Source organism: Delphinapterus leucas, chromosome 14 (assembly GCF_059928025.1).
Source record: "Delphinapterus leucas isolate spDelLeu-1000000601 "Yukka" chromosome 14, BTC_Dleu_Yukka2, whole genome shotgun sequence".
Taxonomy (NCBI): domain Eukaryota; kingdom Metazoa; phylum Chordata; class Mammalia; order Artiodactyla; family Monodontidae; genus Delphinapterus; species Delphinapterus leucas.
In genome coordinates, this window is record NC_143142.1 from 5390439 (window position 1) to 5415141 (window position 24703).

Below are 24703 nucleotides of genomic sequence, written 5' to 3' on the forward strand. Positions count from 1 at the left end.
TCACGTCACCATGACTGGCCTCAAACTGTCCCCTGGAGACCCCTGTGAGATTTTCTTTGCAATATAAACATTCCCAGGAGCAATACTCTCAGGTCATAAGTGTGTTTAACGTCTCCGTTCTCCTTTTACATTTGTTCCTGAATGTTTGCTAAGGCTAGGGAACAATTTTTAGTACCCACAAAAGCATTCCAGTTCAGGGCGGGGTGGAGGTGTGTATATCAGTTGCTATACCCTGCTAGGATTGCCTGAATTAGCAAATAAAAATATACAATGCCCAGTTGAATTGCAGATAAGCAACAACTCTTTTTTGTTTTTCCTTTGGTGTAAGTGTGTCCCAGCTATTGCACGGGACATACTTACACTAAACAAGCATTTGTTGTTTATCTGAAACTCAGATTTAACTGGGTGTCCTGTATTTTATGTGGCAACGCTACCTCCAATCAAACAATTAAATTCAAGATTGTATGACTCTCCTTGGACTGGGGAACAGAATCACGGAATCAGCATTACAGGTCAAGATTGGGAAAACTCCACAAATGCTTGGTTGGAAGTAATGAAATACACTTAGGGAGTCTGTACAACAAAATTACCATAAACATTTATTAAGCTGTAATTTTCACAATATTTTAATTCTGTTCTGAAATCGGTCTACAAATATCTCTACATAACACCAAAGCCAGTGATTTAATAAATAAGAGGGACGTACGGATCGCTCTGCCAAAAAAATAAGCCTTATACATTTATGTCTATTTATGGTATTTGTAGAATCAGTTTCCCAAGGCTCATGAAACTAAAGTGCGCACATACCACATACGCACACACACACACCACTATATTCAAATCAAGTGGATTTATAGTATCAAATTAAATGCTACGTAAAATTTATAACCAGATACACAAAATACAAATTTGACTCATGAATACTGTGGATGATGGGTACCATACCTCACAAATATGATTTCCAGTTAAGAGGGAAATAATTGCTTCGCTGGGTTTTAAGTGAGAGCTAATCACCACCACAAGAAATCAAGTTAATTACAGTATTCAAAGATTTAGCACACATGCGGATATTAAACCGACACGACAATAAAACCTTTAAATATGCAAAAAGACATTAGCACATATGGTTCATAATAACATTAGTTGCCGCAGGTCTTCAGTAGACGGTGCAAAGGACGATCGGCTTTTTATGCCACCACCAGGGAAAAACTGGTCCTGGGGTATCTCCTACATAGCGAGGAATCAATGAAGAGCAGAGCACAGAATGGAGTACGCTGGACAAGGTTTGTTTATCCCCGATACTATACATCATATTGCTGGTTATCCAATACTAATTTTAAGGGTACTGTGTTAGATCCTGCAAAAATATAAACTTCTATTATTCACAAGTGAGGAGGAAAGGTTCGACTACTCAAATGGCCATACACAAAAATGATGTTGTCTTATTTTAAAAAGCTGGGGGAGCAGGTTGACACCTTTAGGACCTTAAAGAATTCCTTTTATTTTTCATTTTCTTTGGCCGCGCCGAGCAGCTTGCAGGATCTTAGTTCCCCAACCAGGGGTTGAACCCGGGCCACGGCAGTGAGAGCACCGAGTCCTAACCACTGGACCGCCAGGGAAGTCCCAGGCATTCCTTTTAAAGTGAGCTGGCTGGATGGGAGAGCTGGTTTTTGGATTAAATCAGCCAATTCAAAACCCATCAGGGAGAAGCGCTCAGGTGTCACGTTGTAAGGCAGGTATCATTCCTCAAAAGCATCTTAAGAAGCAGGGGGAAGCACGGAGATGAAGCAAAGCAGGATTCCCACTAGTGAGAAGGTGTCTTCGCCATGTTTCGGATTCTGCACTGGACATCTGACAGAAGGCTGCTGAATCACGGGGCCAGACTAACGACCAAAGTGATTTTCATCTTTCCTGCAAGCCAGCCCTCGTGGGTGTGCAAAAGTCCTATTATAACCCTCCCAAGCACTGACCCCATCCTACATGTTCACCCTTAGTTCCAACAGGTGATGTCCCCAACTAGCTACTTCCCACCACAGTCAGAAGAGCACAGACCCAGTTCCCGTCCGTCTGCTTCCTGACCCTGTGTGTATCAGGCTTCCTGTGGTCCCACGTGGCATGGTATGCTTGTTGTCTCCAGGAAACTGCGGGTATTAAAAGCCTTCTTTCAACGGCACTAACCTCTCTCTGTGCTGTCACTCGGTCACCTTCATAAGTTAAGACCCCTGGCATAAGTCACAAGGCTGGCTTTCAGGAAATTCTGTTGCTGCACTTTGCTACCAGAAATGACGTGGGGTACAAAAACAAAAACTAGCAAACCAAAAAACCCGGAAGGCAGGTAACGCCGATTGGTACTGGAAAATATATTTACAGAAGGCTGATGTGCCACGAAAGCCTCTTTGCTAGGATGTCAAGGAAGAGATTGCTCCAAACGTTATCCCCAAACACCCACAGAAATCCAGCAATCTGGAGGTAGCTGGTCCTTTTTCTCTTCTGGACTATTTTCTGTTCTCGGTATTTACTGTGATACTGAAGCACTGGGCAATTAACATTGATGCCTTGAAGATATCTAAAAAACTGAGTCTTAACTAAAACAGAGATCCACAGTAGTTTTCGTCAGGATGTTTACATACCACGTTGAAGGATGTGTTACACTAATATGTTCTACAGCCCTGAAGATATAAAAAAGGTTTCTCTTCAAGGTATGAGATATGGTACAAAAATACATTTCTCCATGTACAAAAGAGAGAAAAAAGGAAGAGATGAGGAAGGAAGCTTACCCTACAAGCTTCCATGGAATGGAGAAAGCAAAAAAAAAAAAAAAACCCAAATTATTTGGGGTTAAGAACACGCCCAAGCAAAAGTCAAATTTACGCATTAAAAAGCAGGCGTTATTCAGATCGAACATCCATGATTTCTATCAGAATTTCAAGGACTATTCTGCCCTGAAGTGATACCTCTAGTGAACTAATTAACTATTTAACTTTTGTTAAAAATAAAGACATCATTCCATTCCTCTGAGTGTACTGAGCTATAAAACTGGCTCCACAGCCTACACTTAGCCAATCTGGAAAACAAGGTGCATATTCTCAACAGCAATTTCCAGTTGATGCTGTGGCCTGAGAGTCCACCAGCACCTAGACACGTGAGCCTCCCTCGATCTACTAGAAGTTAAAATGGTTTTCCTGCCTGGATCTCAGTACAGCACAGTGCCCATCAGGTTTCCATGTGTGAGGGTGGGTGAGAGAACAGAGTGGATGTTAGACCCAGACCCGTAATTTAAGACTTAAAAGCTTTGCGCAGAGAATGTCAATTTCCCTTCTGGCTAACAGGAGCGAATACCTAAATATGCCAGATACATAGAAGCTAAATGCACAAAAGGAAGGAAGGCAAAGATGACCTCCCTGGAGTTCTTCACACCCTGCGCTAAAATAGATTTGTCCGTAAATATCTAACTGACAAAACTGGAACGGTTTCAATGCAAAAAACACGGGGGTCAAACGCCCATGGGTAAAGATTTGCCCAAGCTAATTCTAGAGAACATGCGTTTCAGGAAGCGAACTGAATGCAGGAGAGTTTGGGTCCCGTTATTGTGCACCTTAATAACAGAAGTTTCATAAACATCCTCAGAAAACATTTGCTTCCGTTTTCCAGGTACTTGTAACCCCAAGTAAAACGTCACAGAAAGGCGGCACAGGAGGAGTTGGCAGGCAGCTGAGTTTTCCCCCAAATGATACCCGGACCAAAAGGTCTTGGTCCTACCTGATCTGACAGGGGTCTCTGCAAACCTGCGTAGAGGGGCTCCTGTGAGGGGGCTGCCAGGGCACGACGCAGGTGGGCAGGGAAAGACAGTCACGACCCCTGGCAGCATCCTTTCCTTGCTCTCCTGTGCTTGTTGGTACCCAGAAAGGGGCATCTCCACTAGCCCCTGATCCAAGCCTTGCAAAGCCCCCTCTGTCCAGGACCCCACAGCTGTCTGCCCTGCACATACCTCTCTCTGCCCCTAGGGACCAGCTAAAAATGAGGTCACCCCAGACTCCAGGCAAAAAGCACCTAACACATGTACCGTAAAAATTTCAGGAAAAATAATTCAGATCTTCTCCAAGTCTGGCTTATGCCTTCTTACTGTTCCTGAGAATGCGTTATAAGCAGCAACAGACTCGAAAATGTTATTAGCTGCTATGGTTGGTTTTCCTTCTAAGGTCCTGAGTCACCCAAAACCAAGATGAAACAGATAAACAAAAAACCCCAGAGAGTGTATCTTTCCTGTATCAACCTAGCTGGCAAATGGCGAAATTAGGACATCAAATAGATTCCTGAATGAGCTTACCCAGGCGGCTCCCGGCATCAAACCCCAAAGACATTTCTTTGCCCGGTCCTTGAATTTCCCTTTACAAAATGTTGAGGTTAAGATACATCAAAGTACAGAAGGGGGAAAAAAATCTTAGGTTTTCTACAAATAGTGATTTCTTCATTTAGAAATAGGATTGAAGGGGGCTTGGCTGGGGTCACTAGGATCCAAAAGATGTTTAGTTTCATCCTTGAAACCCAATGGCCCACATTCAGAAGCGACAACATTCATCAAATCGACATCAACGAAAAACAACGTGAAATGAAGGTCACAGCTTTGGAACCTGAAAAGACTGCACACAGACCTCACCCACCAATCCCTACGCTGCAAAAACAAATGCTTGCCTTGAAACTCTTCCAAAAGGTCGAATTAGCAATTTCTTCCCCTCCATGTAAAGTTTTAAGTTTATTAAAACTTAACTCCATCTGCCTGTGTTAAAAAACCTTACAAAAGGTGTATTTAAATGCTTGAAAAAATTAACTTTATGCTCTATGCACAGATAAACTTCTCTTCCTGTACAGCTAATATGGTTATATCCTTTGTTTAAAAAAGATTTTTTTCCACTAATGACACTTGGTGGGTAGTTCTATACCAACGATCTTGTCCCATTCTTCTCGGAAGATGTCCTAAGAGTTGACACGTGGCTGGAAACACCCTCACAAAGCGCCACTCTCCTGCTCAGACATGTTTATTAAGATTGTTTGGGGTTTGGCGTTCTTTTTTTCCTTCTTCTTTTTTGTTTCCGGAGAGAGGGCGCTGGGAGGAGGGGACCCGGCCGGCTGGCTGGTTGTCACTTGCCGTTGGAGCGGTCAAGACTCTCCAGCACTCGGTTGAGACGGATGTTGAGCAGTCTGACCTGGTTCTCCAGCTGTTCCAGCTTCTCCTCCACGCTGGGGCCACTGGGGCTGCTGCGCCAGTAGAAACCCATGGGCCCGGTCATGAAGTAGATGGCCACCACGAAGCACAGCGGCAGCACGGCATTCTCGGGCTCACCCTCGTACTTGTGCAAGATGTACACGCACGACATGGAGAACAGGATGACCCGCACCACCCAGAAGAAGCGGCCGAACACCACGTGCAGGACACTGAAGGTGAAGCCCAGGGTCAGAGACAAGAACCAGTAGGCCAGGAGGACGACGCCCACCAGCAGGAGGGCACGTGTGGGGCTGTTGGCCACCGAGCTTGGATTGAAGTACTGGGACAGGTTCGAGACTGCAGGACAGAACAGAGGGACAGCGGCCGGTTACACGGGGTCAGGGGGTTCTCTGCAAGCTGGGGGTGGGCAGCTCAGCTCACTGGCTGCCTCTGCCTCTGCTACACCCAAGGAATTAAAGTTGGCTGCCTCATTAGCCTTTATACCAAGTCCCGGGAAAAGACAGGATAAGACAGGGCAACGCTGTCATATCGTGGGTTTGAAACACCTTTCAGGTGGGGCAGAGCCTGAAAACTGGCCTTCAATTTCCTTTCTTCCTGTCTTCCATAGTAACAAATGCCCAGTGTTAGGCTGGGCACACGGCTGCCTAGGATAAGGGCGTTTCCCAGCCTCCCTTACAGCTACATAACTAAGCTTTGGTCAAGGAGAGGTAAGCAGAAATGTTTTGGGATGGCTTCCTAGAAGTAGTGGGAATATGCCCTTTACCTCTTCTTCTTCTGCCTGCTGGAATGTGGATGTGATGGCTGGAATAGAAGCAGCTGTATTGTGTCATGAGGGAAGGGAGGTCACCTATTGGGGAGCAATAAGATGGGAGGGGCCTCGGACCCGAGGAGAATGTGCTACAAAGCCACCTACCTGCCTAACCACCTACCTGTGAACTTTCACATAAGAGAAATAAGCTTCCATCTTGTTGAAGCTGCTGTTATTTGGGGTCTCTGCTACTCACAGTCAAACCTAATTGTAACTGGTACCCACACATGAAGTTCCATCTTAAGAATGGAGTGAGGGCTTCCCTGGTGGCACGGTGGTTGGGAGTCCGCCTGCCGATGCGGGGGACACGGGTTCGTGCCCCGGTCCGGGAGGGTCCCACATGCCGCGGAGCGGCTGGGCCCGTGGGCCGTGGCCACTGGGCCTGCGTGTCCGGAGCCTGTGCTCCTCAACGGGAGAGGCCACAGCAGTGAGAGGTCCGCGTACCACCAAAATAAAAGAATGGAGTGAAATGGAGGACTTGCATCTTCTGTGTGCCTGACTTAAGAAAATTTTCAAATAGAAAATTTAAAAGGATAGTAAAATAAATACTCCTATCAAAACCACCTAGGTTTAACAATGGTTAACATTTTGCTCCATCTCTAGTCACATACCTTTTTTTTTTTACCAAACCATTTGAAAGAGGCGCACATCCTACTTCAGCATGCAGCTTTCTTTACTAGTTTTATTGAGATATAACTGACATACAGCACTATATACGTTCAAAGTGTACAGCATGACTTAACTTACATATATTGTGAGATGAACACAAGTTTAGTTAGTATCCATCACCTCATATAGATACAAAAAAAAAAAAAGTTTCTTCCTTTTCCTGAGAACATTTAGGATCTACTAACTCTCCTGATAACTTTCAACTATACGGCAGAGCAGCGTCAGCTACAGTCATCATGTTGTACATGACATCCCCAGGACTTATCTATCCTATAACTGCAAATTTGTACCTTTTAACCATCTTCCTCTAATTCCCCTGCCTCCCACTTGCTGTCTCTGGCAACCACAAATCTGATCTCTCATTTTATAAGGTTTTTTTTTTAAATTCCACATATAAGTGAGATCCTACAGTATTTGCCTTTCTCTGACTTATTTCACTTAGCTTAATGTCCTCCAGGTCCATCCACGCTGTTTCAAACGGCAGGATTTCCTTCGTTTTATGGTTGAATAATACTCCATTGTATATATACACACACCAAAAATTCGTTGTTTTTTTTTTTAATTTTATTTATTTTTGGCTGCGTTGGGTCTTCATTGCTGCGCGCGGGCTTTCTCTAGTTGCGGCGAGAGGGGGCTCCTCTTCGTTGTGGTGCACGGGCTTCTCATTGCAGTGGCTTCTCTTGTTGTGGAGCACGGGTTCTAGGCGCACGGGCTTCAGTAGCTGTGGCTCACAGGTTCTAGAGTGCAGGCTCAGTAGTTGTGGCGCACAGGCTTAGTTGCTCCGCAGCATGTGGGATCTTCCCGGACCAGGGATCGAACCTGTGTCCCCTCAACCGGCAGACAGATTCTTAACCACTGTGCCACCAGGGAAGCCCACACCAAAATTTCTTTATCCATTCACCTGTCAATGAACACTTAGGTTGTTCCCACATCTTGGCTATTGTAAATAGTGCTGCAATGAACATGGGGGTGTAGTTATCTCTGTGACAGGGTGTTTTTGTTTCCTTCAGATATATTCACAGGAGTGGAATTGCTGGATCATATGGTAGCTCTATTTTTAATTTTTCTTTTTTTTTGGCCACGCTGCATGGCTTCTGGGATATTAGTTCCCAGACCAGGGACTGAACCCGTGCCCTTGGCAGTGAAAGCGTGAAGTCCTAACCACTGGAGTGCCAGGGAATTCCCTATTTTTAGTTTTTTGAGGAACCTCCACACTGTCTTCCGTAGTGGCTGCACCAATTTACATTCCCACCAACAGTGTACAAGGGTTCCAATTCCTCCACACCCTCACCAACATTTGTTATCTCTTATCTTTTTGATAAAAGCCATGCTAATAGGCATGAGGTAATTAATATCTCATTGTGGTTTTTTGTTTGTTTTTCTTTTCGCAGTACGCGGACCTCTCACTGCTGTGGCCTCTCCCGCTGCGGAGCACAGGCTCCAGACGCGCAGGCTCAGCGGCCACGGCTCAAGGGCCCAGACGCTCCGCGGCACGTGGGATCTTCCCGGACTGGGGCACGAACCCGTGTCCTCTGCATCGGCAGGCGGACTCTCAACCACTGCGCCACCAGGGAAGCCCTCATTGTGGTTCTGATTTGCATTTCCCTAATGACTAGTAATGTTGAACCACTAGTAATGTAGTATTGATACATTTCTTGTTAGCCATTCATATATCTTTTTAAAAAATTAATTAATTAATTAATTAATTTTTGGCTGCGTTGTGTCTTTGTTGCTGTGCCCGGGCCTTCTCTAGTTGCGGCGAGCAGGGGCTACTCTCTGTTGCGGTACGCGGGCTTCTCATTGCGGTGGCTTCTCTCGTTGCAGAGCACGGGCTCTAGGCGTGCGGGCTTCAGTAGTTGTGGCACGCAGGCTCAGTAGTTGTGGCTCATGGGCTCTAGAGCGCAGGCTCAGTAGTTGTGGCGCACGGGCTTAGCTGCTCCGCGGCATGTGGGATCCTCCCAGACCAGGGCTCGAACCCGTGTCCCCTGCATTGGCAGGCAGATTCTTAACCACTGCACCACGAGGGAAGCCCAGGCCTCCAATCCTTATTAACGATGGGCCCCTTTGTGCCAGGGCAGAGCCAGGTCCGAGGTTGCAGCCTGGAGGAGGCGGGCAAGACCCCACTCACGGGATCTCAGAAGGGAGATGCGTAACACACACACACACACAGGAGGGAGATGTTACAGCTGAGGGTGTGAACTGAGGACCAGGTTCCTCACACAGGGTAGTCAGGAGGGGCCTCTTGAAGGAGGTGTCACGTACCAGAGACCCAAGCATGGGAAAGATGGGAGCAGGCAAAGGGCTGGGAGGATCACCCCCAGCAGGGAACACCTGGAGGGACTGGAAGGTACCAAAGACCCCAGCGTGTCCAAGAACAGGATGGGGGCTGGGCAGATCCTTGCTGCTTGCAGTGTCCTTGGTGTGAACCTGGTCGATTCCAAGTGCAGCAAGAAGTCGCTGGGCAGCTTTAAGGACAGTGACCTGACCTGCCTTCTTTGTTTTTTTTTTAAATCACTACTATAAAAGCAGTAATTAAAAAAATGGCTCTGAGAACGGACCCTAGTTAGGAGCTGTGCAGGGAAGAGTTCACCCAGCAGGCCTGAGGCCACTCTTTAGAAACACCTGCTGGCAAGGTGGGCCCTTGGCTGGCATCTGGGAACTTGGATTTCTGGAGTGTGAGGTTGTGATGCATAATAAGAAACATGTATTTGGTGTCCATCCCTATTTCTGGCACAGGCTCCTAAGACCCTTGGAATTCCCTAAGTGACAAGTGCAATACAAGTGTCTTGTTAATTCATAGCCCCTTTCACCCACACCTGTGCTTGTTAATCACGTGATTCTGGAAAGCCTCTCAGGATGTAGGCTGGTTGCCAGGGGAACCAACCAGATGATTAGAGGGTTGGGCCCTCTAACCTCCAGGAGGGGCTGAAGGTTTAATCCATCACCAGTAGCCAAGGAGACAATAGAACTCAGAACTGGAAGCTCCGAGTCCCTGCCCACCAACTCTGCCCCATGCATCTCCTTCACCTGGCTGTTCCTGACTTATATCCTTTCATAATAAACCAGTAATCTAGTGAGTGAGTAAACAGTGAGTAAACTTTCCTGAGTTCTGCAAGCGGCTCTAGCAAATTAATTGAACCCACGGTGCGGAGGGGTCGTGGGAACCTCTGATCTACACTAGTCTGTCAGAAGCACGGATCTGTGACTGGGGTCTGAAGTCGGGCCGATTGTGGGACTGAGCCCGTGACCCGTAGGATCAGATGCTACCTCCAAGGAGATAGGGTTAGAATTGAGTTCAACTTGTGGGCACCTGGTCAGCGTCCTGGAGGGCTGAGTGAATTGCATACACATTGCAGTGAGGGTTCCCTCCTCTCACCAAGAACAGGGGCTCCCTGGCTTGGAGGTTTTTACAATCAGTGTGGTTCACGCTTCCATCCCAGCTTTAAGGACCCAGGGCTACTGAAGCTCTCCGAGGATGAATATGAGGTGCACTTTCATTTCACTGTATTTAAAAAAAATATTTATCTTTTTGGCTGCGTTGGGTCTGTTTTCCTTCGGGGAGTCGGGAATTTGGAAGGTGCAGGCAGAGAGCGCCTACATGACCAGCTGCCAATAAACACCCTGGAGGCTGAGCCTCTATTTGGCGTCCCTGGTAGATGACACCTCATTCGGGGAATAAAGGGTATCCTGTGTGACCCCTGCCCTGGGAGAGGGCTCTGGGGGCCTGTGCCTGGTTCCCCCAGACTCCACCCCGTGAGCCTTTTCCCTTTGCTGACTGTGCCTTGTGTCCTTCACTGTAATACACCACAGCTGTGAGGATGGCCGCATGCTGGGTCCCGGGCGTCCTCCTGGAGATGCACAGAACCTGGGGATGGTCTAGGGGGCCCCGACACAGACTGCTGCAGGCTTCCTGGAGAGAGGCAGCAGCCTGGACCAGGGCCGTGAGCTTGAATTCAAAGGGTTCCAGCAGCTGCCATCCAATTCCTAGACCAGGGCAGCAACCCCCTGGGGGGTCACACATCGCTCCTTCAGCCCTTTTGATGATTGTGTGAGCGTCGCATTCCCTGTACTAAATCCCTTTCTGTCTAAGTAACTGGAGTAGTTGGTTACGGACCCCAACAACCTAGAGACTCCACCTCCAGTCCCCGAGGTTTGCCTGGGGGCACACAAGTTGGCACTGCCCACCTGCACCTTATCCTAAATAGCATCTGGGAATCTCCGCTACTTACACACACAACAATGACAGTAAAAAAGGTCCTCTCGTATCCTCACTGCCCCCCTAGTTTTCTCTTGTGCCACCCGCCGTGGGTACCACTCCCATAACTTGACAAGCACCAGAATGAAACGGTGCCTTCAAATGAATGCCCCCCACACCTACCGTCAAGTCCAAGGACGTCCAAGAGCTCTGCCCAAACTTTCCACAGGGTTTCCACAAACATGTCCACTCCCAGCACGAACCTCTCGGTCAGCCTCGTCAGGAACTGCAGAAACGAGAGAGAGATCATTACCGACCCGGCCAAAGCTCCCTCCTGCCTAGTCCGGCCAAGCTTACACTTGGACGAGAAAACACAGCCGGCCGATGACGAAGGCCACCCCAGGACTGGCCGAGTAGCCCAGGGGACTGATGGAGCTCGGGACTAAGTGTCCAGGTGCCAAGAACCAAGCGAATCTAGACAAATCTCCCTCCGACGGGGGAAGGGATGCATCGGGGGAGCCGGGAGCTCTCTGCAAAGCTGCTCACTCCACCTCCGATTCCTCCTGGAGCCCTTCTAGGCCGACTCTTCTGTCAAAGTCTCTGCCTGATTTCTCATTTTTAAACAGTGGGAGATGCTGCAACCAACCTATTTCGCCCGGAGGCTGGGACGTTGCTGCATGGGAGCAACTCTGAAGGGCGAGAACTGTGGTTCTCACACTCAAGTCCCATCAGCATCTCCCTAGCGTGTGCAAACAGTAGAGAGAGGCCACGTCCATCCCAGCTTTAAGGACCCAGGGCTACTGAAGCTCTCCGAGGATGAATATGAGGTGCACTTTCATTTCACTGTATTTAAAAAAAATATTTATCTTTTTGGCTGCGTTGGGTCTTAGTTGCGACACGTGGGATCTTTCGCTGTGGTGCCCGGGCTTAGTTGCCCCCACGGCCTGTGGGATCGAACTGGAGTCCCCTGCATTGCAAGACGGATTCTTAACCACTGGACCACCAGGGAAGTCCCATTTTGCTGTATTTTTTAAAAAATAAGTGATATTAAAAAAATAATAATAATAAGTGATATTCTCGGACTTCCCTGGCAGTCCAATGGTTAGGGGCCCGCGCTTTCACTGCTGAGGGCCCGGGTTCAATCCCTGGTCAGGGAACTAAGATCCTGCGTGCCGTGCAGTGCGGCCAAATTTAAGAAAAAGTGATATTCTATACACATGGTATAATGTCTCACTCCCCGCAACCCAAACCCCCTTCCAGTGGCAGCGCTGTTACCACTCGCTTGCGGATCCTCTCTTAGATGCACCGGGTGAGGAATGGCAGAAATATTTCCCCCATAAACGGCAGCATACATGTACAGTTCTGCCGTGTCTCTCATGGAACACTCAGCCTTGATTATTCAACTTCAGGCAGGACAGAGCGGCCTCATTCTTTGCAAAGATGGCATACCTGCAGCTGCCTATCCAGTCCCCTATGGGTGGGCACCTAGGTTATTCCCAGCTTCCCAGGGGGACCCGAGTGTTGCAAGGCTCACGTGCGGAGGTTAAATGCCTCGAAGTGAATTGGTTACAGCATTTAAAATTGGATATCCTGGTTGGAGCCATCCTCTAGGACAGGGGGAAAGAGGGGTAGTGTTGAATCAGTGGCCAGGAGAGCAAAGGATGCCATTGACCTCTGTGCTACTGCTGTCGCTTGGCTGACAGCATGTGGGGTTGGGAGCTTAACTGTCTGGGTTCAAGTCCCAGGTCTGCCCCTTATTTGCTGGGTGGCCGTGGGTAGAATATATATGTGTTATATACCAGGGCTCCACCTGACAAGTGGAGTTATTAAAAGTACCCATCTCAGCTGGTTGTTCTGCGCGTTAAATGAGATTTGTGTGAAATGCTTTGACGCACCCAACAGAGGTTCAAAATGTCTACTGACATCCGATTTTTTTTTTTAATTTATTATTTATTTAGGCTGCGCTGGGTCTTAGTTGAGGCATGAGGACTCTTAGTTGCGACATGCATGGGGGATCTAGTTCCCTGACCAGGGGTTGAACCCAGGCCCCCTCCAGTGGGAGAGCGGAGTCTTACCCACTGGACCACCAGGGAAGTCCCCGATCTTCTAACAGAAGCTTTGACCCCAAGACTCTTCTGCAAGGACATCATCCTTTTAGCCTTAAATTTCCTAGCTGCAAGCACCAAAGGGATTTGTATATTTAAAGACCACATGGATAAACCTGACATATCCACACAATGGGATATTATTCAGCCATAAAAACGAATGAAGTACTGACACATGCTTCGACAAGGATGAAACTTGAAAACCTTACACTAAGGACAAGAAGCCAGATACAAAGGACCATAAATTGTGATTCCATGAATAGGAAATGTCCACAAATATAGGAAATGTCCACAATAGGCAAATCCATAGAGACAGAAAGTAAATTAGCAGTGGCTAGGGGTTAGGGAGAGAGGTTGAGAGCTAAAGGATTTCTCTTCGAGGTGATGAAGATGTTCTACTGTTGACTGTGGTGATGGTTACACAACCCTGTGATATACGGAAATTATATATGAACGATCTACTTTAAATGGATGAACTGTATGGTATGTGAATTATACCTCAATAAGCTGCTATTTAAAAACTGGAAGGGGACTAACATAACATCGTAAATCAACTGTACTCCTATCTAAAAAGAGGTTTTTTTAAACTGGAAGAGTAAAAAAAAATAATGGAAGGGTTGATGTAAAAAAAAAAAAAAAAAAAAGGAGGAAGTATATGTGTCTGAGAGAAGAGAGGGTCACTGTCCGTCTCTTTGGCAGGGGTAGGTGGGTGAGGGGATTTCAGAGAATGTATCATCACCTGGAGAGAAGGCACACTGGTGTTGGTTTAGTTATAATTCTTTTTTGGTTAGAGATTTACTGACATATCATTTACATACCATAAAGTTCCCGTTTTTAAAAGGCACGATTCACAGCTTCTTTTTAGAAATTCCCCATAATCTAACGTTAGAACATTTTCATCGCCCCAAAAGGAGTCTTGTCCCTGTCAGCAGTCACTCCCCATCGCCTCCCACCCCCAACCTAGGCAACCACTAATCTCCTTTCCATCTCCATGGATTTGCCTTTCCTGGACTTTCCATACCAGTGGAATCAGGCAGTCCGTGACCTTTTGTTCCTGGCTCCTTGCACTCAAAATAACATTGTCAAGGTTCACCCGTGTTGCAGCATGTATTGGTACTTAATTCCTCTTTCTTGCCAAAGAGCATTCCCTTTCAGGGATCTACCGCGTTGTTGCTCCTGTCGTAATTCTTTAAAGTACGCGTGATTTGTACACGTTTGCCAATAAGTAGCAACTTGTACATTTTGTTCAAGTGGAGGAAAGAGGAAAGAGCTCCATACCAAAAGCTACTGGGCTTTTCAAGGGCACCAGCTCTCCTAGAAAGGGTGTGAGGAAGTACTTATTTGGGGAGGAAGAGACAACAGTTGCTGCTGTTGCTGACCCTGTCTGTGCCTCCACTTTCTCAGCTGTAAAATGGGACTAAGATAAGACAGCCATAAGAATCTGTAAAGGCCTCAGGACATGGGAGCTGCTTAGGTTGCTTGTGTCAGACCCGAGGATTTGCTGGGTGGCAACCCAGCGCTCCCAGCAAGGATGGAGGTCCGGCCCTCTCTCCAAACGGAGCCATCCCCTTCCCACCTAACAAACGTCTTCAAGCAGGTGCTCAGAAACCCACAGGCTCAACCAGGGTCTGGTCTGGCTCAGAGGAAAGTCAGGCCCACCCTGGGGACCAGCCAGGGCAGGAGAGGGTGTTGCAGGGACAGACCCATTGTGGGCCTTTTGGACTGAGCGGTGGGAACCACACTTGCTCTCTGCCCCGGGGGCTGGCACCACTCACTGTGGCTTCCCCTTGGGCAATGTGACTCCTTGGCTCCCTTGTCTGTGTGAAGACACAGGAGCCCTCAGGGAGTGTTGCAGGCTGCACCGTGTTCCTCCAAATCTCAGCAAGGGTGAAATGGGATCAGTATGAGGGACCCTGATCCAACAGGACTGGTGGCCCTACAAGAAGAGATGGGGACATAGACACACACAGAGGAAAGACCATGTGAGGACACAGGGAGAAGCCGGCCATCTGCCAGCCAAGGAGAGAGGCCTCAGGAGAAACCAGTCCTGCCAGCACCTCGATCTCAGGTTTCCAGCCTCCAGAACTTCCAGATGATACATTTCTGTGTGAGCTGCCCAGGCTGTGGTCCTTCCTCATGGCAGCCCTGCAGACTAAGACGGGGGTTCAGCGGAGCCCAGAGCCTGAAGCAGTTCACAGAAATCACGTGAAAAGCTGAACCTACGACACAGGTTGTATGTTTTCTACAACCTATAAAATACGGCCAATATCTTATAATAACTATGAATGGAGTATAACCTGTAAGAATTGTGAATCACTATGTTGTACCCCTGAAATTTATATAATATTGTACAATTTGTATAATATTGTACATCAAGTATACCTCAATAAAAATTTTAATAATAAATTAAAAATTTAATAAAATTAAAACAAAACAAAACTTGGGAGTTCCGTGGTGGCCTAGTGGTTGGGATTCTGCGCTTTCACTGAAGAGGCCAGGGCTCAATCCCTGGTTGGGGAACTAGGGAACTAAGATCCCACATGTGCGCAGCAAGGCCAGAGAAAATAAATAAATAAAAATGAAGAGAGAGAGACTTAAAAGACAGATCAGTGAAATGCAAGTGTGGACTCTGGATCCCAATTCAAACAAAGCAGTTATGCATAAAGACGTTTTGAGTCGATCAGGGAAATCGGAAAATGGACTTGGGTTGATTATTAAAGAATTGTCAGGGCTTCCCTGGTGGCGCAGTGGTTAAGAATCCGCCTGCCAAAGCAGGGCACACGGGTTCGAGCCCTGATCCGGGAAGATCCCACATGCCACGGAGCAACTAAGCCCGTGTGCCACAGCTACTGAGCCTGTGCTCTAGAGCCCGCGAGACTCAACTACTGAAGCCCGCGCGCCTAGAGCCCCTGCTCCACAACAAGAGAAGCCACTGCAGTGAGAAGCCCACGCACCACAACGAAGAGTAGCCCCTGCTCGCCGCAACTAGAGAAAAACCCACGCACAGCAACGAAGACCCAATGCAGCCAATAAATAAATAAATAACTTTTTAAAAAAATAAATTAAAAAAAAAAGAATTGTCATGAGCTGTGACGATGGTACTATGGCTACAATCTTTGCAAAATGTTCACCTGTTAAAGACGCGGACCGAAGTATTCAAAAGTAAACCATTATGTCTTGGATTAGCTTTAAAATATTATGCCAGGCTTCAAAATGGCAAAACTGAGTGATGGGCACTGGGGTTCATTATACGTTTCTTTCCCCGTTTGTGTCTGTTGGACAATTTTCAGGATGAAAAGTTAAAACGAGGGAGATTCAGGTGAACCAACTCAGGAGGCCTGCGGCCGCGGCCATGGCTACGGGAGAAAACACAATTACTCCAGCTCAGGGTTTCATCGCCCTCCTCCTAAATCTGGAGGACGTCCCGCATCCTGAGTTCTCCTCGACCCTACCACCCCCAGGCACGTGCAAACTGGCTCCCAGGAAATCAGGCTGTAAGGGCACACGTGTCTTCACGAACAAGGCAGAGAAGGGGCGAGTCTCTGCAGTTCAGAGGTTGCCCAGGCATCTGAGGAACACAGTGAGAGATGCAGGTTACGTGAACTGAAGGTGCTGGAACACACGTGCAGACCACCTGCAAGAATGAATTACAAAGGGGAAAAGGCACCTCCAGGACGGAAGGCCTCAACTGAAGATCAAAGTCATGGGACAAGCCGACACCCTGTGCCTTGATGTGCTGCCCCAGCAAGGACACAAGACCCTCGCGTAGAATTCCTGCTGGAATTGTAATTCCTCAATCTAACCCTGGGGATGCAATCAGGTAAGATGAATCGTACGAAAATTCAAAAGTCAACTGGCCTGTCCCAACCCCACGGAGATACCATGTCAGCCCCACTAAAGTGGCTACACTAAAAGAGACAGACAACCATCAACAGATGAATGGAGAAAGATGTGGTTCACGCACACACACCACCCCCACACACATACCCCGGAATACTACTTGGCCATAAAAAAGAAGGAAATTTTGCCATTTGCACCAGCTTGGATGGACCTGGAGCGTACTATGCTTAGTGAAATAAGTCAGACAGAGAAAGACAAAAACTGGGGCTTCCCTGGAGGTCCAGTGGTTGAGACGCCACGCTTCCTGTCAAGCAGAAACAGAAACATAGATGTAGAGAACAGATGTATGGATACCAAGGGGGAAAGGGGTGGTGTGGGAGCAACGGGGATTGACACATACACACTATTGATACTATCTATAAAACGGACAACTGATGGGAACATACTGTAGAGCACAGGGAACTCTACTTAATGCACTGTAGTGTCCTAAATGGAAGGGATATGTGTATATGTATGGCTGATTCATTTTGCTGTGCAGTAGAAGCTAACACAACATTGTAAAGCAACTATACGCCAATAAAAATTAATTATATAAAAAAAAAAGAGGGCTTCCCTGGTGGTGCAGTGGTTGAGAGTCCGCCTGACAATGCAGGGGACACGAGTTCGTGCCCCGGTCCGGGAAGATCCCAGGTGCCGCGGAGCGGCTGGGCCCACGAGCCATGGCCGCTGAGCCTGTGCGTCCGGAGCCTGTGCTCCGCAACGGGAGAGGCCACAACAGTGAGAGGCCCACGTACCGCAAAAAAAAAAAAAAAAAGAGACTCCGTGCTTCCATTGCAGGGGGCGCAAGTTCGATCCCTGGTCCAGGAACTAAGATCTTGCACGCCGGGTGGCTAAAAAGTTAAGAAGAAAGAAAGAAAGAAGGAAAGACAAATACTGTAATGATAACTGTTATATGTGGAATCTAAAAAATACAACAGTGAATATAACAAAAAAGAAACAGATACAGGAGAACACACTAGTGGCTACCAGTGGGGAGAGGGAAGGGGGGAGGGGCAAGATAGGGGTAGGGGTTTAAGAGGTACAAACTACTGTGTATAAAATACATAAGTTACAAGGATATACTGTACAGCACAGGGAATACAACCAATATTCTAAAATAACTATAAATAAAGTATAGCCCAAAAAGATATTGAATCACTATGTTGTACACCTGAAACTAATATAATATTGCAAATCAACTATATTTCAACTAAAAAATAAACTAAATAAAATGCATCCAAGGGGTGGGGGGAAGACAAGAACATGTGCTGGCGAGGATGGGGAGAAAGGAATCCTCATACACTGCTAGTGGGAACGTAAAATGGTACAGCTGCACAGAGGTTCCTTGAAATGTTGAGAGCTGCCGCATGACCCAGCAATTCCACTCCTAGGTACATACTCCAAAATACAGAAAACATATATGCGCATAAAAACTTGCACATGGGGCTTCCCTGGTGGCGCAGTGGTTGAGAGTCCGCCTGCCGATGCAGGGGACACGGGTTCGTGCCCCGGTCCGGGAAGATCCCACATGCCGCGGAGCGGCTGGGCCCGTGAGCCATGGCCGCTGAGCATGCGCGTCCGGAGCCTGTGCTCCGCAACGGGAGAGGCCACAACAGTGAGAGGCCCGCGTACCGCAAAAAAACAAAAACAAAAACAAAACTTGCACATGAATGTTCAAAGCAGCACTATTCATAGAATCCAAAAAGTGGGAACACCCCAAATGACCATCAACTGATAAATGGATAAATAAAAAGCCATAAGAAGGTATGAAATACTGACACAGGTTACAAAAGGGATGAACCTTAAAAACATGATGCTGAGTAAGAAGCCAGATGCAAAAGACTACACTTTATGATTCCATTTGTAGGAAACGCACAGAATAGGCAAATCCATAAAGACAAAGAAGATGATGGGTTGTCAGGGGCTGGGGGAGGTGGGGTGACTGCTAATGAGTATAGGGTTTCTTTGGAGGGGGGATGAAAATGTTCTAAACTTGATTGTGGTGATGGTTGCACAGCCCTGTGAATATAATAAAAATCACTGAACTTTCAGTGAATGAATTGTATAGTATCTGAATTACAGCTCCATAAAGCTATTAAAAAAAAAGACATAAATGTCAATGTCATAAAAGCCTCCCTTACCCCCAAATGGGTGAAGGGACTTTGACAGACTAAAGGGAACTAAAGAGACAAGCGTTGATTGGGTGCTGGCTTTTTTTTAAAAAGCTATAAAGGAAATGCAAATATGGGCTGTATATTACAAAATATTATTGTACTAAATTTAAGTTTTGGGGTGGAGGGGCCACAGTATTATGGGTTTGTAGGAGAAAGTGTCACGATGTCTGCAATTTACTTTCAAAAAAAGCGTGTGTATGTGTGTGCTTGTTAGTGAAAGAGAAACAGTTTGGGGGGGGGAAATGGTGAACCCAGGTGGAGTTTCTAGTTGTTCCTTATTCAATTCTTTCAGCTTTTCAAAATAAAAACGAAATGTTATTTTGATTGTGGTGATGTTTTCAGGGGTATATCCATATGGCAAAATTTACCAACGTGTACACTTTTGTCCCACGTTAAATATGTGTAGTCTATGTCGACTACCCCTCAATAAAGCTGTTAGAATGTTGGTGGGAAAAAAAAAAAGACTGGAAAGTGTCAAAGTTACTCTGCTCAAAATATTTGCTTACAAAGCAAAAGAATGTAAGCCTCTTAAAAAAAAAAAAAAAAAAGACCAACAGTTCAATAATGGCAAAGGAAAACAAAAAGCAGTTCTCAGAAAAGAAGATGCCAATGTATTCTGGATAAGTGAAAAGACCATCTATCTCACAGTAATATAATAAAACCAAAAAGTTTACTGACACTTCGTTGGAGAGGGTTTGGGAGCCAGCCCTCACACGTATGATGGGAGTATAACTGGAAAACAATTCAGTAATATCTCTCAGTACTAAAAAAGTACATGAACTGGAACTGTGCATAAAGGACACGGCAATCAAAACTAATTTACGCCGTCAGAGTCAGGAGAGGGGTTGTCTTGGGGCAGGGGGATTTCGACCATACTTTTCTAGATCTACATGCTGGTCACATGGGCGTGTTTGGTGTGTGACAATTCATTATGTTGTATAACTTACACAGAAAAGTGCACCAATTATATTTCAATTAAAAATTTTAAAACGCACAGATCCTTTGGCTCAGCAACGACTTTTCTAACAATTTACAGATGAACTTGTCTAAGCACGCTCCAAAACGTTTATACAGAAGGACCTTGATTGCAGCCAGGATTCACGAGGCAAAAGACAGGAAACTAGTGAAACACTGGCCATCAAGAGTAGGTTGAACGACGGTGCTTCCTTACACTAAATTACACCAGGCGAATCCTTCTTATATAAATATCTTCTACCATTTACTAAATGCTTATTAAGTGTCTGGTATTGTACAACCTGACTAATCACATTCAACCCTCCAATTTACCTCCTTTGCACAAATGACACACACAAAGGTCAAGCAACCGGCCCAAGGTCACAGAGCTAGTGAGACGCAGAGCTGGGATTCGAACCCATGTCTGTTGGAGAGCAAGGCCCATGCTCCAAACCAGAAGAAGGTCAGGGGTTAACTTTAGACAAGTCCTAGATAGAACATGGAGTGTTTCATTAAACGCCCTCAAACTTCACAACCCACTAAGCAGGTCTGGCTCGCTGAAAACAACGGTCGCTAGCAGATCCAGTTTCCCCCAAGCCTGGCCGGTCTAGGCTACACTAGGCAGGAAGTATCGGGGCACCCTCATTCTAGATGCCACAATGATTAGGGGAATCAGGAAGGGTCATGATGCTGGAAGACCAGTGAGGGTACCAGTGTGGTCCCCAGACCCACTGTGCCTGGTTCAAATCCTGGCTCTTCCACCCAGTCTGACCTGAAGCCGGTCACTTCCCCACTCTGTGCCTCAGTTTCCCTATGTGTAAAATGGAAACATTAATAGTACCTACCTCACAGGCCTGTTCTAAGGATTAAGTGAGTTACTCTACCTATAAAAGGACTTAGAACATTGGACCACCTATTTGCTAGAAGGGATGCTGCCCAGTTCATGAATTGCTGAATAAAACCGATTAGATCGTTTTTTAAAAAGGCGCATTTGGGGACTTCCCTGGCAGTCCAGTGGTTAAGACTCTGCGCTTCCACTGCAGGGGGCTCAGGTACAATCCCTGGTCAGGGAACTAAGATCCTGCATGCCGCTTGGCCAAAAGAAAAGGAAAAAAGGTGCATCCTAAACAAATAAATTAGTATTATTGTCATCTCTACTGAAGGCACAAAACTTCATTTACCACAAAACTTCAGTTCTGACCTCGAGATTCTCAGATTCTTTGCCAGAATACAGCTGTCTTATTGGCACCAACCCATATTAAACTCTTAAGTATCTATTTTGTATTTCACGCCCGCGGACCTTATATTCTCAGATAGGACCGTCGGCCAAGACATGGGTTACTTGTGCTTACCCTCCTCAAAAAAAGTCACACTTCTTTTTGCTGTAAAAGGAATGATTTCTGCCTTCAAATGGCTCAGGGACATGGCAGGAGGGAAGTGCAGATTCACCCTTTACACTCAGGCAGACTGGATGGCCACCTTTCTGCACTCAGGTGTTTTTGTTTCCTCCCTCCGTGGCCACCTACAAAGAGATCCCGCCAGAACCCACAACCTCTACGGAGGCTCAGAACACCCATAGGAGATGGTGGTCAGACGTTAGTTTTCCCAACAAATTAACTTGTATTTCACCTCATCCAATTAGAATATCCGGCCAATCTGATCCGGGCTTTAATGTTCTTTTCTTTCCCCTCCACCTCAAGCACCAGAAAACTTTTTTTAAACCCTGAAAGCCCTTTCAGCGGGGCTTCGCAATGTTGATTTGCTCCTTGGCCAGGATATTAACTAACAACAGTAGCTCACACTGATTCTGCCATTACTCTGGGCCAAGAAGGTACCAACGAGTCATAATTACAAACTCATAACCAAGAGGATATTATCATTAGCCCCATTTCAGGAATAAAGAAACGGAGGCTCAAAAAAGTGAAGCCACTTGCCCAAAGCTATCCAGTAAAAGCTGGAACTTGAACCCAAACTTCTCTCCGCTCCAAAACCCCAGGACTGGCGCAGAGCAAAGGAATTAAGAGGACGAGCAGTAAGGGCTGTACTCAAGGAACCACCTGACCACAGGTAACTGTCCCCCTATTCACTTCCCCTTTCTCGGGGGACTTTTACCCCGAATGGCTACCGAGGGCAAAGAAGGGAGAAAGAACTCCCTGCGCTTCTCCGGAGCGCTCAACACCATCCCCAGGGGTCTGAGTCTCCTCAACAGCTCCAAAGTAAACAAAACGTTCCAAGTGAAAGGCCCAGCACACAGTAGGTGCTTAAAAGGGTTGTTACGGTGCCAGGTTGCCAAAGCAACAGAGCAGACTGCACTACTCCCATTCTTAAAAAATAATTTAAAAAGTAAAAAGCCTAAATATTTTCAAAGCAGAAGAAGGAGGGCCTCAGGTGCTCAGGGGAAGTGGGTCGGGTGCAAGGCTACGGGAAATTCGGGGTTGCTGGGGAGAGCGCAGCAGCGTGGGGAGAGGGCGCGGGCGCTGGCTGGCAGGGCGCCCCCCGCCCCTCCCCCCCGCACCGGGCAGCCGCCACGATGCCTGGCTCACAGTAGGCGCTCATTCAAACGTGTTGAATGAATGAATGAGAGGCGCGGCCGGCGTCAGCGCCGCCCAGAGGAGGCCCGGGCCGCGCACCCCCGGGGGCAAGGTCCAAGGAGAAGTACCGCATGGCACAGAGGGCGCACCGAGGCCCTGCGCCGGAACCGGCCCCCAGACCCGACGCTGGCTAGGCAGGGCCTGGGCGGCAGGCGGAAGGCTCCGGGGCTCAGACCGGGCTCCCCGGCCCCAGACCCGGGCCCCCCTCTTCCCGCGCCCCGGCCGGCCTGCAGCCCCGGAGGCCGCGCACGGCCCAGGCGGGCCCCGGGTGCGCGGCGGCTGCGGCAAGGTGACCGCGGGCGCGGGCGCGGCGCCCACCTTCTGAGCGGCGCGCACGTTGTCCTCGCCGAACAGGCTGCTGACGCTCTGTGAGAAGGTGTTGACCGTGCGGCGGTAGCTGTTCTTCTCGGTGCCGCCGCGGCCCCGTGCCCCTTGCACGCCCGGGGCCAGCAGCCCGAACAGCAGCAGCAGCAGGAACCCAGCCTGGGCCCGGGGTCCGCCCGAAGAGCGCGCGCCCATCCTGGGGCCGGTGGGATGCGGGGTCCGGGAGAAGGGTGCGAGCCGCACGGTGAGACGCCGCGGCTGCAGCGGGGACCGCGTTGGCGCGCTCGGTGGCCAAGCACCGCACCTCTGCCCGCGCCGCAGCCGCCGCCGCCGCCGCCGCCGCGCCACCTGCCCCGCCCCGCGCGCACAGGCTCGAAGGCCCCGCCCACGCCGCGCCCCGCCCCCGGACGCGGGACCCGCCGGCGACCCGGCCGGAGCGCGAGAGGCGGCTGTGAGGTTGATGATCTCCACGCCCCCACCGCCCGGAAGTCTTCCCTGACCTGGTGGAGCTTGAACTTTTTCTTTTTTAAAAAATAATTTTCATTTTTAACTTTTCTATAAAAAGCAACCCAAGCTTGTAAAAGTGGAAACAGCCCCAAAAAGGACGAGTGCAATTGATTGGAAAATATGAACTGCAAACATTTTATATATCGCTGAATTTATAATGACACCCCAAAATTGGCCACCGTTGCCGATGGCATGGGCACGAGCTTATTCATTCATTCTGAAATGTTTAAAAGAAAAGCATTAAGCATCCCTCCTGCCCTTCTTCAAAGAACTCTATTTCAGAGTCACAAAATAGTCGAGGACCGGAAGTTCTTTTTAGGAAAGTCCCGCTAGTAAATGAGGAGGGAGTGAAAGAGATTAGAAAATTAGAAATTAGAAAATCCGTTTGCACTCCTTAATGAAATGACGGGTCCAGGCCACAATCATCAAGACACTAAAACCAAAAGGTGGCAGGTCGGTGGGGAACTTAAAAAAGCAGGGGCCAGGACCTGGTCAGGACCTGGACCCGCCAGTCTTAGTGGCAGAAGTACCAGCGCCACCTATGATGGATTCTTGCCAAACACTTTGGACCCAAACTTGATGTGGCCTCCACATCTAACCAACAGTTTACAGGAAATATGGGGGATGGAGGAAAAAAATTAGAAGCAGCAGAAGCAATCAGCTAAAGCCAGAATGTGGAGCATTCAACAGGATTAACGACCCAGTTTCCTCAATAAGTAAATGACATAAAAAATAAAAGCAGGGGGGCTTCCCTGGTGGCGCAGCGGTTGAGAGTCCGCCTGCCGATGCAGGTGAAACGGGTTCCTGCCCCAGTCCGGGAAGACCCTACATTCCGCGGAGCGGCTGGGCCCGTGAGCCATGGCCGCTGGGCCTGTGCGTCCGGAGCCTGTGCTCCGCAACGGGAGAGGCCACAACAGTGAGGGGCCTTGTTTGCATCCTAAATCAAACCATGTCTAACCAGACATTTTTTGAGACCACCAGGAAAATAAAACTTAACTTTTGTCAACCCAAAGAGTGAAAAAATTGCCTCTTTTTGAACTTACATTTTTCTAGGTTCCTGGTGAGGTTTTCATATATTCACAGGGCTTATACTTCTTTTTTCTAAAGGAAACTTTTCTTTGTGTTGAAGTATAGCACACCAACAGAAAAATACACAAATCATAAGGTGCCTCTCCATGAATTTAAATGACACACAAGGTGACCAGCACCCAGGTCGAAAAAAGGAACATTACCAGCGTTGCAGAACGGCTCCCTTTGCCCTCTTCCATTCACT

At 47.8% G+C, this 24703-nt stretch overlaps 1 protein-coding gene across 2 annotated transcripts; it reads right to left on the minus strand.

Moving 5' to 3' along the window:
* Nucleotides 1-571: 571 nt before the first annotated feature.
* On the minus strand, nt 572-23261 carry BRI3BP (BRI3 binding protein). 2 transcript variants are annotated; one of them, XM_089894356.1, is made up of 5 exons: nt 22918-23261; nt 11080-11182; nt 9702-9704; nt 5988-6071; nt 572-5560 (listed from the first exon to the last, which is right to left on the minus strand). In XM_089894356.1, the coding sequence occupies exons 1-5, from the start codon at nt 23116-23118 to the stop codon at nt 5139-5141; spliced, it is 813 nt and encodes a 270-aa protein (XP_089750482.1). In that variant the 5' UTR covers nt 23119-23261; the 3' UTR covers nt 572-5138. The 2 variants fall into 2 exon arrangements, with proteins under 2 accessions (XP_089750482.1, XP_022453723.1); XM_022598015.2 differs by lacking the exons at nt 5988-6071; nt 9702-9704.
* Between the last annotated feature and the right edge of the window lie 1442 nt (nt 23262-24703).

What these genes read in the sequence shown, in the direction of transcription:
- BRI3BP (XM_089894356.1), bottom strand. Translation starts at nt 23,118, where the DNA reads ATGGGCGCGCGCTCTTCGGGCGGACCCCGGGCCCAGGCTGGGTTCCTG. An exon ending in ACGTGCGCGCCGCTCAGAAG is followed by an intron (nt 11,183 to 22,917) that starts GTGGGCGCCGCG and finishes TCGTTTCTGCAG; the next exon opens with TTCCTGACGAGGCTGACCGA. An exon ending in AGCAGGCAGAAGAAGAAGAG is followed by an intron (nt 5,561 to 5,987) that starts GTAAAGGGCATA and finishes TCTGTCCTGCAG; the next exon opens with TCTCGAACCTGTCCCAGTAC.